This window comes from Dermacentor andersoni, chromosome 10 (genome assembly GCF_023375885.2).
Source record: "Dermacentor andersoni chromosome 10, qqDerAnde1_hic_scaffold, whole genome shotgun sequence".
In the NCBI taxonomy this organism is placed as follows: domain Eukaryota; kingdom Metazoa; phylum Arthropoda; class Arachnida; order Ixodida; family Ixodidae; genus Dermacentor; species Dermacentor andersoni.
Window position 1 is genome coordinate 19,914,270 of NC_092823.1, and position 23,440 is coordinate 19,937,709.

General features: G+C 44.5%; 1 protein-coding gene across 14 annotated transcripts in view; it reads left to right on the plus strand.

Annotated features, from left to right (window-relative positions):
• Positions 1 to 2,581: 2,581 nt before the first annotated feature.
• Positions 2,582 to 23,440, plus strand: part of LOC126519271 (uncharacterized) — a 158,279-nt gene continuing 137,420 nt past the window's right edge. For 4 of the 14 annotated variants that reach the window (XR_008610015.2, XM_055065238.2, XM_055065245.2 and 1 more), the window contains exons 1-4: positions 2,586 to 2,869; positions 10,522 to 10,617; positions 12,435 to 12,514; positions 20,808 to 20,883. Coding sequence is in view for 12 of the 14 variants with exons in the window: in XM_055065238.2 (XP_054921213.2) it covers positions 10,575 to 10,617; positions 12,435 to 12,514; positions 20,808 to 20,883 (199 nt within the window). In the remaining 2 variants the exon portion in view is untranslated. Of the gene's footprint in view, positions 2,870 to 10,521; positions 10,618 to 12,434; positions 12,515 to 20,807; positions 20,884 to 23,440 lie in introns of all 14 variants that reach the window. The other 10 variants (XR_008610016.2, XM_055065234.2, XM_055065237.2 and 7 more) reach the window with 6 other exon arrangements.

The following is a 23,440-nucleotide window of genomic DNA, read 5'->3' on the forward strand; positions in this document are numbered from 1 at the left end:
ATTTTGCATTATTTGCTTGTGTATGTTTTTTACCCACTCCCCTCTGAAATACTTCGGTCTTGAGCGTACAATAAAATAAAAAAATAAATAAATATAGATCTATCGCCAAGTACATTCGGAAATCGGAAAATAGTACCACAACATATATAAGGCATGAAAATGGGAAGAAAACGAGTACCAGGCGAATACTTGCATAGTTCATGATTAAGCCAGAGCTAGGTGTTATCTGTTCGTCACAAATTACGCATAACATGCCCCCCCGACCGTGTTCTGGAAGTATGATGTTGCTACGTGGCCTACGTGAAGCTCTCCCGGGTCATTGGAAAACACTGCCGGTCGTATAACGACGCTTTCGAGCCCATCTTGCGGTCGTTCTTACAAAGCCCGTAATTAACAGCCTTTGTCGAAACTTTGCCGGCCTGTCAATCATATGGTGACCTCTAGCTATGCCGTCGAAGTGTCATGTCAGTGGCCCGTTAAGTTCTTTCAGCGCATTTCAGGGCAAAATGGGCTTCTGAAGCTTCGGGACGCTTGTGTAAGCAATTTTCTACGAAGGCTGTAATTACCTATACACAGTCTTAACCTTTTATTTCGTTCGTCACCCATCATGGATACGCTTCCTATTTCTACGAAATGTGAGCAATGTGCCTCATTTACTTCGGCGAGGAGGCCACGGTAACTAACCACGTGTCTCCAATAACGCATGAAAATGTTGGAAAAGAGAGTATTTAGGAAATATTTTACATACCCATAACTAACCAACACATTTAAAGCTCTTCTTTCTTTTTTGCACCTATGGCACCAAATATGGCTGCAAATTCTATTTTAAGCATATAAATATAAAATGCCTGCCAACGGTACACTCATAAAAAAGTTTGCACACTCTGGGGCTTATCTTGTCTTACAACGATAATCATCTTCCCGCATTTCCTTTCTTTTATAACGCTGCAAGCCCGGTAGTTCCAGGTCACGAACGGCATGCGCGCTGTCAGCTTGACATAGCATTCTCTACAGGAAAGTATACAGAGAGCAGTTTTTTCAAGAAAGGAAACGCAAGCAAGGCAAACGACGATTATCGTTGTGGGACAACATAAGGCCCAGAGGGCGCAAACTTCTTTAAGAGTGTATACGCGGTTATACCAGGACAGAAGGAAGTGTTTGAAAACGTTTCATATAACGCCGCTAAACAGGCAGACAACGGGGATTTGGGAATGTTCATTCAGCATCTGTTTAAGCTCACACTTCAAAATTTGCCTGTGTATATCATCCCTAGCACATGCCAACCACTTGCTCCTAAAATAAGCTCGGTGAATCATCAATTTTCTTTTTTCTTTTTATGACGCTGGGATGACATGCATGTAATGTGTTTTTAGAATTTCTAGCTACATCAGCAGATCCACTGTAAAACAAAGGTGCTTTAAGCGTTCAAAACATTTGTTTTCGAGATGAACACGAAAACAAAAACGAAACAAACGAAAAACAGTGCAACGAATATTTACGTAATATTTCGTTACACCCTTAAAATACTTTCATCCTTTGAGGCTTATCTCACAACAACAATCGTTATCTGTCTTGCCCGTGTTTCCTTCCTTTAACCCTTTCAGGGTCGATTTTTTTTTTATTGCAGATTCCGATTCTTCTTAGGGATTTATTTCGTCCATAGCGTAACCGAACTGCGTAGGTGCGCGCACTCAAGAAAACTGTTTGGTTGTGTGCCCATCAAAAAAAGGCAACACGTGTGACGAACTTCCGCTAATCTTCATCTTATCGCCAACCAGCTAGGGCCAGTAGTTTTCGAGACTCTTAAAAAAAGAAAAGAAACGGAAACGCATGCACGGCGGCATCCATCCTATGCGCACCCCTGTGAGCACTAAACGAGCGAGAAACAAGCGGTCGCCCTTTGAGCGATTAGGAACGAGATGGCCATCAGTTTCGCACTCGCAAAAAGCCGAAACCGCCCGCGAAACAAAATCAAACGGCCGCCTGCCCGCGCGTGCGCCAATGCGCGAGCGGTAGTACATAGACGCGCGGGAGCAAACTAGCGCTAAAGCAAACCATGCAACGAAAACGGAGAGAGGGAGGCGCGCGAAAAAAATTCCCTCTATCCCCACATAGTGGCAGCACATGACAGAAAAAAAAAAGTTAGAAAATTGGCGCGCTCTTTAAACGTACAGGCGGCGCCGTAATACGGCTTCGACCATTTTCGTACTTGTTAAGGGCGCCGTATATTTACGTCTTTGACCGTCAAAGGGTTAACGCTGCTCAGTACGTCCACGTCAGAAACGGCTTGAGCGTTATCAGCCTGACATAGCATTCTCGACAGGAAAGTATACAGAGAGCAGAGTTTTCAAGAAAGGAAACGCAAGCAAGGCAGATGACGATTGTCGTTCTGAAACGAGATAAGCTCCAAAGGGTGCAAACTTTTAAGCGTGGATAGTGTACTATAAGTGAAGCACTCAGGTTATAACAACATATTAACTGTGAAAAATGTTTTTATTTCTGTTTTCGTTTGAATACATGACCGCACTATATTTTTGCACGCGGATGCACGCAGGTGGCGTGCTACGTCCAAAACGCGCCGCTCTTTTGATGTTGGATAAACGTGCGAGAAGATAAGCACACAACGCCGACGAAGTTAAAGCCAGCATTTTTCATGAAAATTTGTCGAAGTGGTAGGATACTCTATGGTCGGAAATCAATACCAAGCGTCTCGTTCAAACGTCAGCGTTGTCTGTAGACGCGCGTTGTCGGTATACGCGCGTTCGCTTCTGGCGGATTTAGACGCGTAACCGCCAGACGGAGCGCCATATTGGCCAATGCTTCTACAACGAGGAGGCTCAGGTCGACCGCGTTCGTCTGGTTGCTAGAGGTAAGTTTAACCGATATGTCATTCGTGACCATAGATGCAGTTAAAAGGACTTGTTGATTGCCTAGTTGCTCAACGAGCGCTAAATCGCGCTCTACACTCGCTCAGTTTTACACTCCGCAACATGAACCATGCTCAATCTTGTTTCTTATTGTGTGTGTTTGTCGTGCTCGCTATTCCGCGCATATGCAGACATGCTATGTTAAAAGTTCAAGTTGTTAGCGCTGAGTAGCAGTTTAGTATGCACTCAAAGCGTTGACAATATATTTTGTTGAAAGTAGTGCTTGGCGATTGAAACGCCCGCTGCTCGGAGCGCATGGCAATTGGTTCTTTTTGTGCTACTTGTGAGCGCTAGGGACATACCGAGCTGAAGCATTGTGGTCACGGAGGAAGGAAACTAAGGAGAGGCCCTGACGTCACTCTTTGTGAAGCTAAAGTGAAGCCGGAAGTTGGCGTTGCTCATGGCGTTGCTCCGCCTATCGGGCCAGCTCATCTCTCTTTACATTTCTCGCGAAACCACGCCGCGCGCAACCGTGCTGCCCGGACCCTCGCGCTTCGCAGCAATACTAAGCAATCGTTAGCACGTTAGCATGATTCCGCGAAAGAGGGCAACATTTCCCGCGGATATTCCTTCGTCCGTAGCCATTGCCGTGGCGCGGTACATTGCGTACAGCGTTGCATGCGCGTTCATTTCACGAACTTTAGTTTCTCCTGTCCCACCTGGCCACAGCAACATCCGGTACAGCACGGTCCAGATAACGCAGCGCAACAAATCACGGAGGCCAACGCAAACCTGCCCGCACGGCGCCTTTGCCACGGTACGAAACGTACGGAGCAACACGTGTGAGCGCACAGAACAATAACAAAGCCGCCATTGTGGCCCGAAAGGCGGGGTCACTACAGCAAAGAAATAAAAAAAAAAGCAAAACAAAGGAGAACCTATACGTCATTTCCTCCACACTTTTCTCCTAGTGCGCGGAGGGGGTAGGGCCTCTCCTCAGTTTCCTTCCTCCATGATTTTGGTATATGGTGAATCCGGGAGCATCTTTGACCCATTCTGGCTGCATTTGGCTCCCGAGCGATCGCCCAGCTAGGCCACCACGCTCACCGGTGGAGCAGAAAGCGTCGGCAGCCATGCGCACTGACTAACGCGTTGCAGTCGCTGAGCACGTACTTACTGCACTTTCCCGGGGACCGCTTATTCAAGCTTCTTTCGCGACTTTGATGATAAAGACGTCTAGGGCATTTTCGCACTTGCACAACAGTTCGAGGGCGCATAGAACTCCGTTGTTTCAGTCGTTCGAAGCACCCCACTTTGAGGGCAACCTAAAACTACTCTGCTGTGAAGTTTCATTTATTCTAGAGCAACCCCACGGCCTCGGTGTGTGCTATCTTAGATTCCGCTGTTGTCTGCAATCTCTTGTCGGAAAACTTAATTGCAATTAAAACACGGAATCGTATCTGCAAGGCATCTTTGTCCAGCTTGGTGAAGACGAAGTTTGACACTATCTGAATTCGGGAACCTTCCGAGCACCTATGATGCTCGTTTAATGTATATGAGAGCACGCCTAGCAGGTGACGAATGGTGGCTTGGTTATGTCTATTGATAAGAAGTTAGGATAATGAAATTCTTGCAGCCTTACTTAGCTACAACCAGCTTGACAGGTATGTTACTGACAGCATGCATAACTCCATTCATGCTGCTGTCCTGCCACCTACGCAACAGAAATGGAGTTGCAATCCTCGAAACAATCTTGCTCACTCCTTGCTTTTCTTTTTCAAGCGTGGGTTTAGTCAGTTTTATCACAATATATATATATATATGCTGTACTGAATAGAACGAAGGTGACAAAGCAGGTAATTTCAATAGAAAATAACACAGAAGAAGCGCTGGTAGCTGGGAGTCTGAGTAGCGTGCAGGCCAAAAGCAAAGTTCATACCCATGTGATGATGTTTCACATAACGGGGAAGGGGGGGGGGGGATACTGGTAAGATTGGACAACATGGAAGGGTACAAGGACAAGCTGGTGAGCACTGTAGATGAGGCTTGAAGTTGAATAATTGCAAATGAAAGGCAGTGATGAAGCAGGTGGTCCTTCATAAGACGAACAGACTTGGGCCTTCTGCTGCTGCTATGAGTCGCATAGCCGGATCATTCAGTGAGAAGGAGGCTGCGTTTGAGGAATGGGTGACTGAGCACAAAGAGGACAACACCGTATCTGAAATGAAGGGTGTGGCTGAAGTGGCACCTTGGTACTCTGTTGACAGAGCTAGACCAACTCCCGACACACACTCGTGGCACAGATTCCATAGAAACAAGAGAATGACAAGCAAGGAAACGAACTGTGAGTGGAGTCACTATTGACAGTCGTGCCCACTGGTTTGTTGCAGTCAGAAATACTTGGAACTTGTATCCAGCACACGGTTGTAAAGTAACACCATACTAAGTGCTAATGCCAAATGAAACGGTTAGGTCATGGCGCAGTACGTCTTTAAGAGCCAGCATGAGTGTGTCAGTTACAGAGGACAATGTGACCATGACTACCATTGTGTGGGTCGCGTTAAAGCTGGAGCTGACAGATGATAACCAGGACCTGGTGGTGGAATGAATGCAGGTCTACACTGACGGCGTGTGCAGAGTTCACAATTCATCATTGAAGTTCGAAAGAGTGGATGCTTGGGCTTGTTTTTGTTGCTCTTGGTTTGTGCATCACTGAAGACATGCAGCAAGGACGACATTGCAATATAGGACACGTTTGGCCGGGGCGAGACCTTCTGCATCTCATCGGGCATGCACAAGAGCGTGAATGAGGAGAACGTCACAAACAACAGCATTTATCAGAAGAAGCTTGAGGACAGCATGTTGCATAAGTTGCTGCAGAATCAGGTTCCGAAGGACTCCTTCCTATGGGCAAACATCTAGACAGCTGGCTCATGCTGAAGACATTACTTAGCCAAGGGGCACATGACTAAGGAGTGTACTATCATAAAGGCTACGTCTGCATAGCAAGCCACCGCTAGCTGCAAAAATGCAGTGACCAAGTTGGACACTGCAGTGTTTACCCCACTGACAGATCCAGAGGGGGGCTTCCCGAGACATGCTCAGGCTTCAGCGGCAGCAAAGCTGTGTGTGCAGTGATTGTCGTATGACCCCTCTCACCCTTTCCTATGTTTTGGTGTGAGCTCCTCTGCCCTCCCCTGAGGCTACTTTGTGTCAGCCTCTGGTGCACTCTGATGCAAAACATCAAGGAAGTGGGCAGTGCCGTCTAAGAACTTTGGCTGGAGACTTACCCAATGACTTGCTTGTTCCACTACAAGCCTGTTCAACATAGAAAGGGATGACCTCCAAGTGCTGGCTAACGCTGTCTTGTACCAGTGAATCTTGTCCTGTGACATAAACTAAGGGTGGTAGTCCTTGCTGACAGTCCCGTCGCTGTGCAGGGTGTTATGATCTGTAAGGAAGAGGCTGACAGAAGGCAGATGAATTGGAGAGGACAAGGAAGTGGAACCTTTAACGGGCCTGTGATGTTTGCTTCATGCCGGTGGGCTCATACCGGCAAATACAAAAGGAAGACAGGGGCTTATATGTGTGTTAGAATTTTTTTACATGCTTGCAACCTGACTCGGCTCTCATCAGCAGCTAGGCACTATGCTATCAATGGCATTTATGACTCCAACTGCTGGTGGCTGGGACACGGTGGCTAGCGCAAAGTTCCAAAGCCAGCTTTCTGCCTGTGTGACATTCTGCATAAATATGTGTCTAGCTGTGTGTGGGACCAGTGACTTACTCAGTCGCCATTTTCCTTTATCATTGAGTGCTCCACAATAGAAGTAAAAATATCCTCCATGAAAGAAACAGGGCGAAGAGGGGAAGTTGTTTGAATTGATTAGAATCAAGCTGTGTAGGCAAAGTAATTGCATATTGCTGATCACCTGTCACACCAATGGTACGCTGCAAACACATCAGTGGGTACAGCATTTGACTCTAGTTTATCTTGCACCTACCGTATTGTTCATTTGTGGAGAACAAAACTGTGTCCTTTGGTAGATGGCAAAGGTTAGGGACACTAATGAGATGTCTTTGCGATCTGCGAATAGGGTTGTTTGTTATGGAAAGAAGATACCTCTTTGTGTTGTTTGTTGATATCTGTGACAATTGTCTGGGTAACATATGCACAGACTATTCGTGTTGCAAAATTTTACCTCAGGCTGTTTTTGTGTTGGGTTCCTTGTCTCGACTTCATCTGTCCTGGCGTACAGAGCCCACCATGTGAAATACCTCTTATAGGTGGAGCTGTTTCATTGGAGTGAAATCATTTCTGAATACATTGAATTGTGTACTGCACGTGGTTGTACAATGTGTAGTTGAGGGTTTTACATTATACTGTCTAGCCAGATAAGACCACTGCAACAGTCGCAAATCTTTTCACTGAGCATAAAAGCAATGAAGTTGGTGTTTCAGTGTCCCAATGCCCTCTTTCTTTCACACGATGTTGTGCTTGCATACTGTGTTAAACGATGGTCATTGTAACCATCGTGTCACCATTATCTTGCATCATGCTTAGCTGGAAGGTATGATATATGTACCAGATCTCAAGCATAAATCAAGAAAATAGAAAGTGAATGTGAGGTGACATCACCCTTTTTGAGGCTAAAGGATTCAACGTTCGTCGTTGACTGAACCTTGCAAAATCCAGAACCTAGACAATTGCTCATTTGTGCGTTCTCGCATACTTCAAGACAGAAACGCTATCAAAGCACTGCCTTACAGCAAAATCTTTGGCCCTGTTCAGTCGCGTGCTTAACACCATGGCGGAGATAACTTCTATTACCATTCCCTTAGCGATAAAAAGTCTTTCTGCCATAATACCGGGCAGAAAGAATTTGTGGTAAGTCTTCCAAAGCCACGATTTTGCTCACAGTATTTAAACTGCTTGAGTTACTTTGCAGATGCAGCAAAAATAATTGGAAATATTATGGTGGCATTTGTGCAACAGGGCAAGATAATTGTGATAATTTGCACTAGTTGTGTATGCTGCCACAGACCTTGATAATGCACAATTTCGAGAACAATATGTGATCAAAACTGCCATTTGTCCTGCTTCATTTGCTGGGTTTGTTGGCAATTCACAAATGCCAACACTGCATCCAATTCCAAGCGAAAATCTCATGCCTAGTGCAGGTGACAGGGGCCACTGCTTGTTGTTTACGGTCGCTACTATTTGAGGATTTGTTTTATGCTTTTGCGTCGACCAATGTTGTTATTCCAGCACCTTTAGTAGAAAATTATGGGCTAACCTGTACTTTGTTACTGCTCAATATTCGTAACAAGTTCTAAATATTTCGGTCCACATTGTAGAATGAAACACTTGCATTTGTCTGGATTTTTGTTTTCAGACATCCAGGAAGCCAATTCATGTCTCTTCAAGAGCTCAATTCTTGCATAGTGAGGTGTGCATACACTAGTGCCCCTCTTTTTTTCCTGGATAAAACACGCAAGAGAACGTACAGTTCCATTCATGGATGTAGGCAGAAAAATGCAATCTTGCTGCAAAGGCTGAGCAAGAACAAAGGAAACGAAAAGTACAACATCTCCTTTCGAAGTTGCTGTTATAGAAGCTCTGGTTGCTGTATACACTGGTTTTGATTTATATTTCCACCGTTTCTTTTTGTATGCTGCTGTATATTCGCATGAACATTTCTTATTTAACTTATATCTTCGAACTTTATGCAGCGCTGTGTGCTATTTAGTGCTGTTCGTTAACATTGCACCTTGTTCACTGCACATCCCTTTACCTAATGCACCCACCTGCGGGGCTTTAGTGCTGTTGTAAAAAAAATTAAAGAGGAACCTCCCTAAGCGGGACTGTACAAAATATATATAGCATTTAATGCCAGTCAGCATGGTGTGGAATGTGTTATGCATGATAATGAATTGCGGGCAGTTATGCTGATGTAGTGCGCATTTTTAAATTTATGTATGCATAAGGAGTACGAGCAGAAAGATGCACATATTTACACTGCTGAGCATACACATTCCGCAAAACGCCGACTGCCCTATATTACTACGCATACCTTTGACCGTTCCCGTTCAAGGAGGCTCTGCTTAATTTGTTTGCGGGATGCCTGGTGTGGCATAACCAATATGTGCATGCGTAATTAATGCACGAGTGGTGTATCTTGTTGTTTTGGGTCCCCATTAGTTCAGCTTCCATTCTCACTGGTCGGGTATTTATGTGAGCGTATTATACTGCCTGCTATCCCCCTTTTTGTATAGGCCTAGGCATTTCTTGCCTAGGTTTAGTGTCTCCTTTCTGCGTATGGTGTATGGGGAACGGTGAAAGCAGACGGGCTTGTAGAATGTTATGCGTTGGCTATTGTGATCATGGACAGTGGATCGTTTGTCACCGTTCACCGGATGGCAGCTATCACCTGCGCACACAATGAGCTGAAACTGCACATGCTCGCCCTGTATTGGGAAGAGGGCTTGGCTTCACACAAATTTTTCGACTGGCAATCATGTAATGCGATGCATCAAAAACTGGCAGCTCCCACTTCATGCGTTAATCAGGGGGATAATTGAAGCTTTCTTTGATGTTTACAGAAATGTTTTCACTTCTCTGTAGCTCAACGCTTCTCGCTCATTGCATGGTGTGGTCCGGACCTCATCACTTCACTTCTTTGTCTGCACTCGGCTGCTTTTGTTGACCACTTCTTCACTTCTTTGTCGCTGACTTCTTCAGTTTTCTCCTGCCCCAGTGTAGAGTAGCAGGCCAGAGCAAGCTATAGCTAAGGCCAAGCTTTCCGCCTTTCTGTAAATAATTTTTTCTCTCTCACTTGGCAACTTAACTAGTCTTTTGTTCTGCTTGTCTATTCTGAACACGCCCATTCTTCATGATTAGCTAAGAATGTTCGCAGGCCCATTTGCTAGGGTTGTGCGAGCATTCGAAACTTTCGAATAACGAAATCGGATAGTGTCCTATTTGATAGGGTCTTCAAATCGAAAGGTCGCTGTTTGTAAATGCGAATATTTTAGTAATATTTCAGGACACCAACTGTGCCAAAGTAAACATTCAATACAAGCAAAAATACAGTAAATTTTCACCCCTGTGGGCATAGTATAGACATAAAACATGAGAAATTGTATAGGGAAGCAGGCTACATCATGTGGGTAGCCATATTTACCAGGCTGTAGAGCGATCATTTGCAATCCCTGAATAGCCCTGTGCGTGTGAAAGAACTACTTGTTTGCTTCATTCATGCTTTTAATGATGCTTCATAATGTATTGTGTGTAATGACAGAAACTTGATAACTGAGATGTGAGCATTGTTTCATGTTATTTGTGATAACAACTATTCATTGCTATAAAATGATCTGCTTGAAAAGTATTCGATTCGATTCACTTCTGGCACTATTCAACTTGTGTTCAACTTGGTTTCAAATATTGCTATTTGTGCAGTCCTACAATTTTCACATACCCAGTGATCCAAGTTGTACAGTTGGCAAAACAGCTGCAGCCAACAACCATAAAAGGGGGAGGGGGAAGAGGCAAAAAAAAAGCTTCGCTTTAGTAAATATGAGTGTATGACTAGTTTCCATGCTTTTGTGGTGCTTGGATGTGAAAGAGGTGACAGTGCTGTTATTTTTGTTCTAGCATCCGGAAAGTGAATGCAGCCCACTGCCTGTTTGCAGCCTCACTGAGACATCATGTCGAAGCCGGTGGGAATAAAAGCAGAGTCCTCGTCTCAGGGTTGGTGTGGCCTTTTGTGCACTTTGGTGTTGCTTACAATGTGCCCTGTTGCACGGGTGCTGGGTGTCAGTATGCGAAGAGGCCTTGCAATGCCTTTTGTGAAAGGTGTGGAACATGTCTAATGTCTGTGCGTCATCCGCCTAACGGGTCTTTTCTAGCAAAAAGCTTTTGAATGTGCCTCGTGTGGGCGGAGTGGTCAGCAACATTATGCTCCTGCTGTCATGGCCTTGCAGCTTTTCCACTCTTTTCATATTGTTCAAACTCCACTCAAATACATGCCACTGTGCCCAAGCAAGTGTCGCCCACCATGCTCCGTCCGTCTTGGTGCCAAACTTTGCATCAGTGTGATGGTAAGGTAGTGTACCATGACATTTAATTGTAACCGCTCGTCTCAGAGGCCGTGCTATCAGCGGCGTCGCTCACCGTCAGATGGTGGCACTACCACGTCAGTAATGATATTTCTCCTTCCCCTGCCCCTGCTTTTGTTAGAGCCATTGCTTCGTGGGGATGTCTAAAGTAATACTTCCCATAGCCATGGTACTTACTTCGAATAAAGGAGGGATATGTGTGACTTTTTAAAATCTCAGAAAAATCAGATAGCCTTTTCAGCGAAATTGTAGGCTTGCAGCTGCATTATCACGATTATTATCATCATCAGCCTTGTTATGTCTACTGCTGAATGAAGGCCTTTCCTAGTCATCTCCAGTGACCTCTGTCTTGCTCCAGCTGACCACATCGTATCCCTGCAAATTTCCTAATTTCCTCACAGTTCCTTGCTGTTTTACACTTCCCTTCTCTTGGAATTCATTCTGTAAGTCTGGTAGACCACCAGTTATATTCCCTATACATGGCCTTCCCAGTTACATTTCTCCCTCTTAATGTCAACTAGAACATTGGCTGCCCCCTTTTGCTCTCTGATTCACACTGCTGTCTTCCTGTCTCTTAATGTTACACCTGTATTTTTTAAATTCCATCACTCCTTGTATGTTCTTCAACTTCTTCTGAAGCTTCTCTCTTAAACCCTCTTTTCACTTAGAAGTTTTTGCTCCATACGTGTTAGTACTAATGGTTAAATAGAATGATCGTACATATAGTGTCATCGAGTGCAAAATACGGGTGGGAAAAAACTGAGTGTACAGGACAGACACTCGTTTCTCTTCGCCCATATTTACTCAACAACACTACATGATTCACCAACTGGCCCAACAGTCTGCACTAATGATCGTGCACTTTTCAGGGAGCACAATAAGGCTGCTGGTCATTACTTGCATGTGCATGCGCAAAGATAAATAAGTGGCTCAGATGTTGATGACAATATCAGCTAGTGACTAAGCAAGCTTATCTGCTGTGTTCAAAAAGAAGTGTTGCTGGGCCTATTTAGGAGAGATAAATTTTGTATCACCTTGCAGTTACTTTTTTGAGGATGCAAGATTATAAATTCATTTAGTTATTAGATTTTTCTATATTCTGTCCCTCTTTTAGTTGATGGAATCCGTGACACTTTAATAGCATGTGGCTTTAGTATTTTTTGTCTTCTGTATGCAGACCTGCTGCAGCAACATTGTGTAGCTTCATTTAGTTATCCATAGCGAATGTGTAAAGCTGCTAGGGAGAACCACGGCCACCTGTTGAACTACCAAGCAAAGCTGTTTGCAAAGTGTGTAGGATGGAGAACAACTGTCACATCGTCCCAACACCCTAGCACGACCTATCAATAGTTTGGTTCCACCTAACCGTTCCTCAGTTCAGGTTCACACCCCCTTACTGGATCTCCTCTTGTCGTGAAGTAACGCCTTTCTTTTTTTCACTTTACATAGTTTCAGATGAGCCCCTGTGCGAGGAGCCACCAGACATCGATTGTGTTGCCCATAGACGGGAGCCAGACGCACACGAAGTGGTATGATACTTACTGCACTGTGATTGCAAAAATTGTGTTTTTAAAGAGCAAAATAGTTTGAGCTGTTTGAGCTGTATTAGTAAGTTAACTACTGCACTGCCAAACAAAGTAATTCCTACTTTGAGAAGAGGTTTGGTAAGCCAAAAAGAAAGATGGGAGAACTAAATACTACAGGCGGCAGCACTGCCTTGAAGTTCCTGCGCTATCTCACCATGACGTCGTAGATTTTGAGGTGCCTGTTTTTCAATTTTTTCTCGATAAAGATGGGCTGCTATGTATTCTATAAGAACCAAAGGCTGAACCGCAAAGCTTCAGTCTTAAGCCGAACCTTTGCAATTCAGCCAAAGTGGTAATTCAGCCAAATTTGTAATTCAGTCAAATTTGTAATTCAGCCACACTAATTCTGCCTGCCATCACAAATAGGAGATGGCAGGCAGAATTACTTGTCTATGCAGAGTTCTGATTGCAATTGGACTTACGGAGTAATGCAATTTAAAGAAAGATATAATTACTTAGTGTCTCTTCTTTAAGTCCTTTTAACACTAAAAAAATTGTGCGAATGCTACGCACTGTACGAATCCGTTGTGCAAAACATTTTGCAAGTACTTGGCTATCCAGTATTATTTGGGTTTCTGCAAAATGATACCAGCTGGACCAAGGAGTTACAGCTGAATTACAGCTGAATCCCACTGCAACAAAGTTTAGGTCTCATACCACTGAGCTTGCTGTGAGTTGATAGAAATAGCTCATATTTGAAAATACTTGCTCCTTTTTGCGTCTCCTTTTTATTTGTATTTGAGAATGTGCGACTGGTTTTGCAATTTTTTCCGAATACATTTTATTTGCTGTGCATTTTACTAACCCCTCCCTTTTATTCACTTTTTGAATAAAATAAACACTGCTCCTTAGTATTCAAACTGGATTAAGTCTGTTTTTTTTTTTCCAACTTTTTTCACACACTTACTAGAGAGTGCTAGTGTCGGGCGACATGGTTTCCAGTCTTAACATAAAACATAGTTCTGCGTCGCTCAGGGAAATTTGCAAAGGTACTCAGGGAAAACCTGGAAAACTCGGGGGAATTTGTAAATGTCAACTTGGTAGACACCCTGTACATTCGCTCTGAGGCATTGTTGTAGGGGGCGTATTATACATGAGTAAACGAAAAAAGTTACAAGCGCGGCATAAAAATATGTTTGGTGTGATTGCAGCACTGGACAAAGATTACAGTGGAACCAGCAGGTGACAGCGGCACACTCAATGAAAGCAATTGAAGTCGTGTTGCACTCATGCGCAAATGCTGCCAGAGCGCAGCATAAAACATCAGTAGGGGCGGTGACAACAGTGTCGGGAAGGGCGTTCCACTCTTTAATAATTTGGGAAAAGAATGACACTTGGAATGCAGATGTAGGGGATGAATATTTGCCACATTTTTAGGTGGTCTCATTGAAAGTATGGATGTTGGAATAGTGCAGCTTCCTAATTAAATCATATATAAAAATTTGATGAAAATGACCTTTGACCATCAAATCAAGTACTGCATATTTTACTATCTGTATGCAAATTGAAATATAAAAGTTATATACTAGTGTGTGTAGTCCATGCGGTGTGCAAATAAACATGGCTTATTCACACTATTTGGTAGACAGAATGCAATTCAGAAGTGAATGTTTGGTCATCTGCTTGTGAGAAACGACTCAGAGTTGATTGTATTTGCTGCACTGTGATAATAATGAATAAAAGAAAAGGAGTGCTGTGGCACCAGATGTACCTGAAGTATTGTACTCGCTTGAACTTGGGTTTCGGAGCAGAATGGCTCATATGCATGAACGGGCTTAGTGTTCAGTGCAGTGTTGCACGTTGTTTTAAACGGTTGCAAATGTAGGGATGTTAGCCAAATGGGCAAATAGTAGCTTGCTGTTCCTAAATCAAAATAACGAATTTGTAGGCTGCCTAGAGGCCAGGCATCTGCATTGTATGGCTGAAAATTATTTGAAGCTGTGAACTTTGTTTGCTTCTTGAAGAACCAGTGCAGCAAACCGTGGCTCATTTGCAGCAAATCGTTCGCAGCAGTCACTCCCTCGCATTGGTCTTCTTGCAGGCTTTAGTAAGTGCTGTCATCTCTTAGAGTTGAACAGTAACAAATACTATTAGACTGTGTATTTCGAACAGGGAATTTTGAAATTGAATAAGGCTAGAATAGCAAGGACTGCTTGTTTTGTATTCAACATTTAACATTTGCGCAACTGTAACTACAAGCTTTCTTAAAGCTAAGTTCACATTGGGCTCATCACAAACATGCAAATGGAAGCCGGTGGAGCAGTCAGGAGAGATGAGAGGCATGTCTGCAATGAGCTCTGCCTCGGATGTGTCACCAGATGGGGCACATTGTTTCTGTTTTTTACAGGAAGGCTACACGGTGTAGCAGTTCAGTAATTGTTTTCATGTGTAGCAGCGTGGTCAGTGTCAAGAATATGGAGGAGGACGTTGTTGCAGTATTTCACAGCATGATGACAGGGTGGGGCAAAGGCGCTGTGGGTATTTGTAAAATAATTTGGGGAAATAAAAAGGCATGGTACAAAACTTTGCACACATAGCTGACTAAAATTGAATCATTGTCACTCACTTGGTGCGGCCCACCATTTTGTGACAGCACCTCGCCATAGACCCGCAGGCTTCCACTTGACGCTTTCGTCTGTGACGCCCTAAAAGCCTCCGTGTGCTTAATCACAATATTGTGGTTCGACAGTTGACCCTTGTGGTGGCCACGTTTGTCGATGTCTTGGAGGAATGAGAGAAACTCGAAGCGAACACGGGTATTCACATATTCGAGAACAGAAAAAAGCATTTAATAAAAATAACAGATAGAAATCATCGAAACAAAGGAAATGATCGGAACGTGCCACAGGAAGAACAAAGTAACACAAGAGCTCTGCATGAGAGAAAGAAAGAAAAACTGTAAAATATTCTACGAGATGGAAGACGCTGAATTACATGTATGACAAAGAAAAAAATGTGCCCCTTATAGAAGTTTATACTCATCACGTGGGTGCGATGCAGCGCACACTATTCCAGTTGGAATTATATACATAAAGAACAGAAGGAAAAAAAAAAATTCTGTGCAGACCAACAAATTGTCCATCCACTGGTATCGTGGCGTATCGAAGCTGACTAGATGTTGAAGGAGGGCTGGTGACTTGGGTCGATGACGATGGTGAGCCCACAAAACGGGTGGCCAGAGTTCTTGCGGATACCAAGTTGCCACCTCGAACATGCATATCCTTCGACGGCCGCATCGATTGAGGTCCAAAAGTTGACCACTGGCATAAGCAAAAAGTTCCTGCACCCATCTGTACTTATGTCAGCCACCAGCATCCCATTGCATTCCTTAGGCGCAAGGAAAGGGCAACACCCCGACAGGTGGCAGGAGAAAAAAAAAGTAGGGAGGGTATGCAGCTAACAAAGGGGCCATGGGGCAGGTCCTTGACTCGAGCGTGTACCTTGCGGGACAGAGGGCACATAGGCCCGTCAGCCGTTTGTGACAGTCATCAACACTTACCATCACTTTTTCTTTCGTTTGCCTAATGAAATGAAAAATGCAATCTGCTTTGATGCAGAAAATGTCTAGGAGTGTTGTACTTTCTGCAATAGGAAGCAGTAAGACAGGTGGCAGTTTTGTAACTTACGTCAAGAATGCACATGCTTGTTTCGTTAGTTATATTTTAGTCATATTGGCAGTCTTCCTCTAAAGTCAGACTTTGGCAACAAAGCCCTTCTCTGGGCTCCTATGGAACTACGGTTTGTATGAAAGGTGTCTCAGATTTTCTCGGCCCATGCGAGATCATCACTCAAACATCTCTTGTGAAAGATCTCGTTTATCCTTTGTGTGCTTCTAGGGATGGTCGTTATCATGGCATTGAAATTTATAGGTGGAAGTACTGCACTAATTGCGGCATCTTGCGTCGCACATTTAAGCTGTGCCATTCTGCTCCAAAACAGAAAATTTTAATAAAGTCACTAAATTTAGCAGGACATGCATGTTCAGTAGGAACCACAGAGTCATAGCCCTGGGTTGGGTAGCGTTTAGCACTCGTGTCCTATTCTAGGCAATCTATTTTAGTGGCGGCATCCTTGTGTGTTTTTGCATAGGGCATTGCGACTCGGCCTTCGGTAAATTACGAAACTTTTTTTTATGCTATTCAACGCATTATGCCTGTTTATAAGTTTTACATGTTTGTGAACTATGTTGGCCCGCCAAAGATGATTTGATGTCGTACAGGCACACTTTTTTTATGCGTCATTCAGAAAAGAAGGTGTGTAGTTAGCCGAGTGAATAAGTTTTACGGTCTGCTCAGCATGTAGCTCATCAGTTTACCTATACCAATACATTTTGGAGCTCGCTTGTTGTGCCTTATGAGCAAATGTACTTTAAATAATCGCATGCAATGTTCCAGATCTATTTTGCATGTGCACTCATGGGATGACATTGTGGCAGGTCGACAAACACTGTGCTTGTTCTCGTGAAACTTCCCGACTGCGAATTTCCAGTGGCAATTGTGATCGTAACTCAGTTTTGAGTTCTGGCCACCCCATTTTCTGTACTACCTTACCATACTAAATAAGGCCTCTGCTGTGGCAGAACACGTCGGGGATTGAATTTTGGTTTAGTCACTGTTTTGTCAATCTTAGCGGCCAGAAGGTCGTAAAATGCTGGTCAAACAGGAAGCAATCTTTTAAAAACTGCATTCGTGACAGTGATGACAAATCATGGCTTGACTTGATTGAGTTGGAGAAATCGAATAAATGATCGTTTGGCATCCAATATACCGGTTGCCATTACACATTGGCTCTATGGGGCCCGTGGAAGGGCTGCAAGTAAGTCCGAATAATTGAGCAGGTGAAGAAAAATTGGTTGGTGATTGTATAGGACCAGGATACTGGGTGTGGCGAAAGAGAACAAAGCCAGTGAACAATTTTTTTCTTTCTTTCTTATTCTTGTGAAAGTGTCCCTCCCTGTAATCAATGGTAAAAACTGGCAAATATTCAGTGACCAGGGAAGTAACTTTACATTTACCATGTGGTGGGTTATTAAGTAACTTTAAGCAAAGTCATGTAAAGAATTCTTTTGTTGATTACCTGTATTTCACTCATAGTGGAGCTTTGCCAAGCTGCTCAAAATAGCTCATCTTGTGCTTTAAAAGTCCACGAGATGCTCACATTGAAGTGCACAACACACAATAATGTGCCTGCACCAAACCTGTTCCAGATTGGCAAATTGGCAGGCCCAAAACCTCTGTGGCCATTTGTATTCTTGAGCCCTGCCTCGCAAGATATATATAGGGGCCCTGAGCCACTTTTTATGGAAGTCTAGAAATGCACTTGAAGTTAAATCTATTTCACAAATGCTTTGCTGCAAAAAGTTGTTCAGTGCGTTCAGTAGAAGCTGAGTTATTGGCAATCAAACACACCCACCTCGTGGTGCTTCCACTCCTTCTTTAACGACTTGCCCTGCAAAAGGCTACGACAGAGATGGGTGTGCCCACAACGCTCTGCCTACTGAATGCCACTGTAGGGCGCAGTTCAAAAATTGATTTTGGATGCTCACATAGACGCCACTATTTCTGATTTTGGTGCCTACGACGTGCCAAGCGTAGACAGACGGGCCAGATGCGGTTGTCCTCGGCAAGCTGCATTGCGCTCAGCCAGCGGACTCGTCGCAGCACCCCACGGCAGCCGCGGTATCTACGCTACGTAGCAGAACGACCGCCGCAACGTGCAACTACAGCATTTGCTTTTTGTGCGTGATAGGGCTGGACTGCGTGCGCAGGCACACATGCTCCAGTCTGGCCGTGATACGTGGTGCAGACCAGCTTTGTCCTGCACCAGCTTGACCGACGGATAGTAGCCACATCCAACTTGTGCATTTTTAAGTGCTGTCAATAGCTTAATCATTGCGAAGCAAAGTCTGCCTAGGCATGTAACCTGAAGGGACAAGAAGTCAGCGCGTGTTGGTACGCGTGCATGTGGTCTGACCTTAAATTTTGCGTGGTTCGAGGCTAGTTGAGCATTCAGAACTAGACAAAATTAGTGAGATCCAGTGGCTATGACACCGCTAAGTGGGGTGGCCAAAGTTTAATTCCTACATGGGCGGCCATGGCCGAGCATGAGCAGACGATAGTCAGCTTCTTCTAGAACTATGCAATATTAGGGAAATTTGAAAACATTTTTTCACTTACTTCGGCCTGTTTATTAAACTGCGTCATTAAATATATGCAGTAACAGTAGGAAGAAACGCACTGATTCAAACACCCTTCTGGATAGATGTTGGCTATTGGTCACTAGCAGCCGCATATAGGAATCTGTTATATTACGAAATGAACTGACCAGAAAAGAGTGAAGAGCAGGCTTCTGTTGAAAAAAGAGCATTTGCGAGAAAGTTGACTTTGCGCTCCGCTTGCAAGATCCACATGCCGTGCTGGACTGCAAAATTTGGCAGAGATGTTCACAGGAGCGTATTCTATCCGCGGACTGCTTTCTTCACCAAGCCCGAGGGCTGGTTCTGGGCTCCTTTGATAGGAAGAAGCAATGTAATTAGCAAGTTACATGAGAAAAAAAAGCAGTTACACAAAAGACTTGATTCTTTAATCTTCTGAAGGCACTTGAGAGAGAAAAAATAGAATTTGTTAGAGAGGAACCAGACGAAAAAGCCAGTCATGCAAGTACTTCGCTGTGAGGGACGTGCTGCTAAATGCAGCGCCGAGTTACCATTTGTAGCATCTATTGTGCCACACCTGCACCGACATGCACCTGCACAGAGTATTCGAGCAGACGGAACAAAACAGAACAACACGTTAAACTTCATTGGCGCTGAGGTATTTGAGCATATCCAAGGTGGGGCCCAGCATCCCCTTCCCTTTGTGGTTCCACCAATGTCCGTAGAGAATGCGGAAGTACCGTGGTGAAGAAGTCTGAATAATTGGATCGGGTGCAAAAAATCGATCAAATATTGCAGCGGACAGACACTTCGGCTGGTTGGCTGAAATGTGCTCTTCTTTTTTTTCACATTTATTAATGCCTATTTGTCACTGTGCACTTCTGTGGTGCAATATTTCTCAATACTACAAGTAGTACTAGATACCTGCATACCCCCCGTTTCGTGATCCGTTAGTGGTATCTACGTGCCTTGGATTAAATTTTTTACGTCTGCTGTGCGTAGTTTAGAAATAATTTATGTAATTATGGTGACACACAACTGCGAGGGTACAGCTGCTCGACACACCTTTGTGCATGGCGCATTTCATTACGATTAGGGGGCCCGGACATGGGGAGAAAAAATTGCAAGAACGGGACAAGTGGACACGAATGCACAAGCTACACAACATAGACGCCATTCTATTTATGATCTATGCCTGCAGGGACAACAACAAAAATGGCGTTCTTGAATTGAGCGGCTGTACGTATCAACCAATGTATGTAAGTTTGGCAGATGTAATGTACAGCTAATGAAAGGGATAACGAAGCCAATGACAGCTTGGGAGGAATAAACTCTTTATCAAAATGCAGAATTAACTGTGAATTTGGGTTAAATCTGCTTTTATCTTCATCTTTCTATATAATAATAAGAAAATGGAGCAGCAGTTTGAAGAATGAAAGTTGCATCTTTATCACGACGCAATTTTTCAGAAACTACCAACTCATGCACAATTTTTTTTCTGTTAATTGCATGCTGAGCTTTCTCTTTGCACGAGAGCAGTAAGTTACTGCTCCAAAGCATTGTTCCTTACTCTAAACGGCAAATTTTTTTGCTACGAAAGCATATATTTCTGCTCTGGACTGCTGTTTTTTCTGGCCCCAAGAACTGCTCCAAAAACTGCTCCTGAAGACCAAGTGCCACTTCCATCTCTGTCATGTTGCAAGATTAAGCTTGTGAACATAGAACCTGATAATAGCAAGTGAAAGCAACAGAAAGCGTTAATGGCAATATAAGAAATTTTCTTGCTAATGCATTCTGTAAGTGGCTAGTGCCCACATTACAGTGACACCTTGATATAGCAAACATGGATATAACGGATTATCGGAAACAGAGAGATCCGTCTCAGATGCAACTTCCCTAAAGTGAGGTTAAGCTGCTCTGGCATGGAAAAAAACTGCAGGCTTTTCCAGTCACTACTGGTATTGCAAGTGTTTTACAGGCACAGAGATCAGTTTGCATGAGCTTTTGTGTTGCTGCGTTATTGAGCAATGCGTATACCGGAAGAAATGCAAGCACTTGCCTGATGTATTCAAATCTTTGCAGTGGAGTCTCTCGGAGGAGGCACCTGCCGCTCAGGCTGCCTCCAAGGTGAAAATGGAGCTTCTATGTGACAAAAATGGTGAGCCTGACCCTGCTGCTCTGTTCAAGGGCAGAGCAGCTGCGTAGATCTAGATTTTTTGTTGAGATTCCAGTTGGTTTGCAGCTGCGAGTTCCAATAATGCTGGGACAGCTTCACTGCAAGCATTAGGATGGAAGCACGAAATGCACTGGTGGAATTTACTTTAACCCTTTGAGGGTCGATTTCTTTCGCCATATGCAACCCCCCAGGGTCGATTTTTTTTTTGTTGCAGATTCCGATTCTTCTTGGGGACTTAATTCGAAAAAAAATTACCGTAATTTTTCTAGGGTGACTTTAAAGTGAGAAAAAAATATTTTGCGTTGGTATACATGCACTCTTCATTCATGAATAGCAACAACAAAAAAGAAAATAAACTTATCAGAATTAAAAATTTGATGCATCTTTATGGACATTGTTCAAGGCTTTGAAAGTCCACACACGAGAATATTTCACAAGCCTCAAATGTTCTTGCTCTTACACTAATAGGTACGTCCATAGTGTAATCGAACTGCATAGGTGCGCGCACTCAAGAAAACTGTTTGGTTGTGTGCCCATCAAAAAAAAGCAACACGTGTGACAAACTTCCGCTAATCTTCATCTTATCGCCAAGCAGCTAGGGAAATTAGTTTTCCCGAGCATTAAGAAAAAGAAAAGAAACTGAAACGCATGCACAGCGGCATCCTTCCTATGTGCACCCCACCCCGCAGGGGCGTCTGCGCAAGCAGGCGTTTGGTGCGTTGCGACACCACGTACCCGAGCACACGAGGGTTGGACCCTCCCGCGTGTAGCCGTGCGCGGCTTAGCCGTGTCTGGGGAGAAGGGGATCCTGGGGGTTGAGCCGATGCTGGGTGTTTGGACCTTTAAGGCCCCCCGGCGGAGGCAACACACCTCTTCGGCCTCGGCTTCACATAGACGGCACCTTCAGACTGACCCACCTGGAGGAAATCGGCAGTCGCCTTTTCCTGTCCTCTACTCCAATCTTCGTCTTTCTCTCCCACTTTTCCATCTTTTCTGTCTTCTCTTCACTTCTCATTACTTCCGTATTTCCTGGCGGCAAGGGTTAACCGTGTGTTATATATCCTGCCTTGGGTATATATATATTAGGTTATAGCGGCGATGTATGGCTGGCGTCTGCAGGTATTCTTCCAACCTTGTAGCGTCCCCTTGTTGGGCTCGGTGGTGGGTGGCCACCATCGCCGCCGAACTTTCCTGCTCTATATGGCAAATAACTTTCCTCCGCTACCTGATCGCTCCCTGAAGAGGGGGCGCACCGATGAAACATTCACTTTCTTCATGCAGCCAAAACAATCCTTTCCAAAGTACCACGTTGTACATAGTCAGCACGATAAGAAAACAGTCAGAATGATCTCACCATTTGTCGTAGCGAAATCTCTCACTGAAGCAATTGGCCCAGGCTATAAAGTAACTAAGATGGGAAGTGGTGATCTTCTTCTCGAACTTCGCGACAAAGCGCAATATGACAAACTCTCGAAACTTGTTGCATTTGGAGAAATTCCAGTCTCAGTGGGCCCACACAGATCCATGAACACAGTGCGCGGGGTCGTCTCAGAAGATGACCTTCTCGAACTGAGTGAAAGCGAACTACTAGAAGGATGGCAAGAACAGAACGTTGTCAAAGTGCAAAGGATTAAAATAAGACGAGATGACAAAGAAATACCAACTAGGCATATAATCATAACATTTGGAACCAGCATTCTCCCTGAATCAATAGAAACCGGCTACTGCAAGCTTCGTGTTAGACCGTACATCCCAAATCCGCGTCGATGCTTTAAGTGTCAGCGTTTTGGGCATGGGTCGCAAACCTGCAGAGGACGTGCTACTTGTGCTAAGTGTAGTTCTTCTGAACACGCTTCTGACATCTGTACTTCACCAAACCACTGTGCCAACTGTGAAGGAGATCACCCCGCCTACTCGCGATCGTGCCCCTCGTGGAAAAAGGAGAAACAAATAATTGAACTGAAAGTCAAACTAAACCTATCTTTTCCAGAGGCACGTAAGCGTTTTTCACTCCAAAATCAGTCCAGTCCTTCCTACACCGATGTGGCGCGCCGGGGGGCAGCGCTACATTTTCAGGCGGCCGCGCAAGCCACACGGAGTGTGACGGCGGTTACGCCATCAGCCCCCCTGGCGGGAGCAGCCACGGCTCTTCCGCCCCCTACCACGAACGGCCAGCAGACCTCCGAGCCTGCTGGTCCCAGGGCCACTGCTCGTGCAGACAGGCCCGAAAAACCCCCGCGCGTGCCCGCTGAGCGGGCGTCATCCAGCGCCTCTGACGAGGCGATGGATGTAACAAAAACTTCTCCGGCGTCTCAGACGCCGAAGGGACGGCGTTGCTCCCTGGAGCGCGCCAAGAAAAAAGAAATACCCCGCATCAAGGGGCCTGGAAAGGACCTTTGAGCCAACCTAATTCATACCTCTTGACACACAGCACATAAACACAAACAATATGGATACACAAATATTACACTGGAACGTGAGAGGTCTGATCCACAACCTCGATGATATCAAAGAACTCTTACACAAATACAATCCAAAG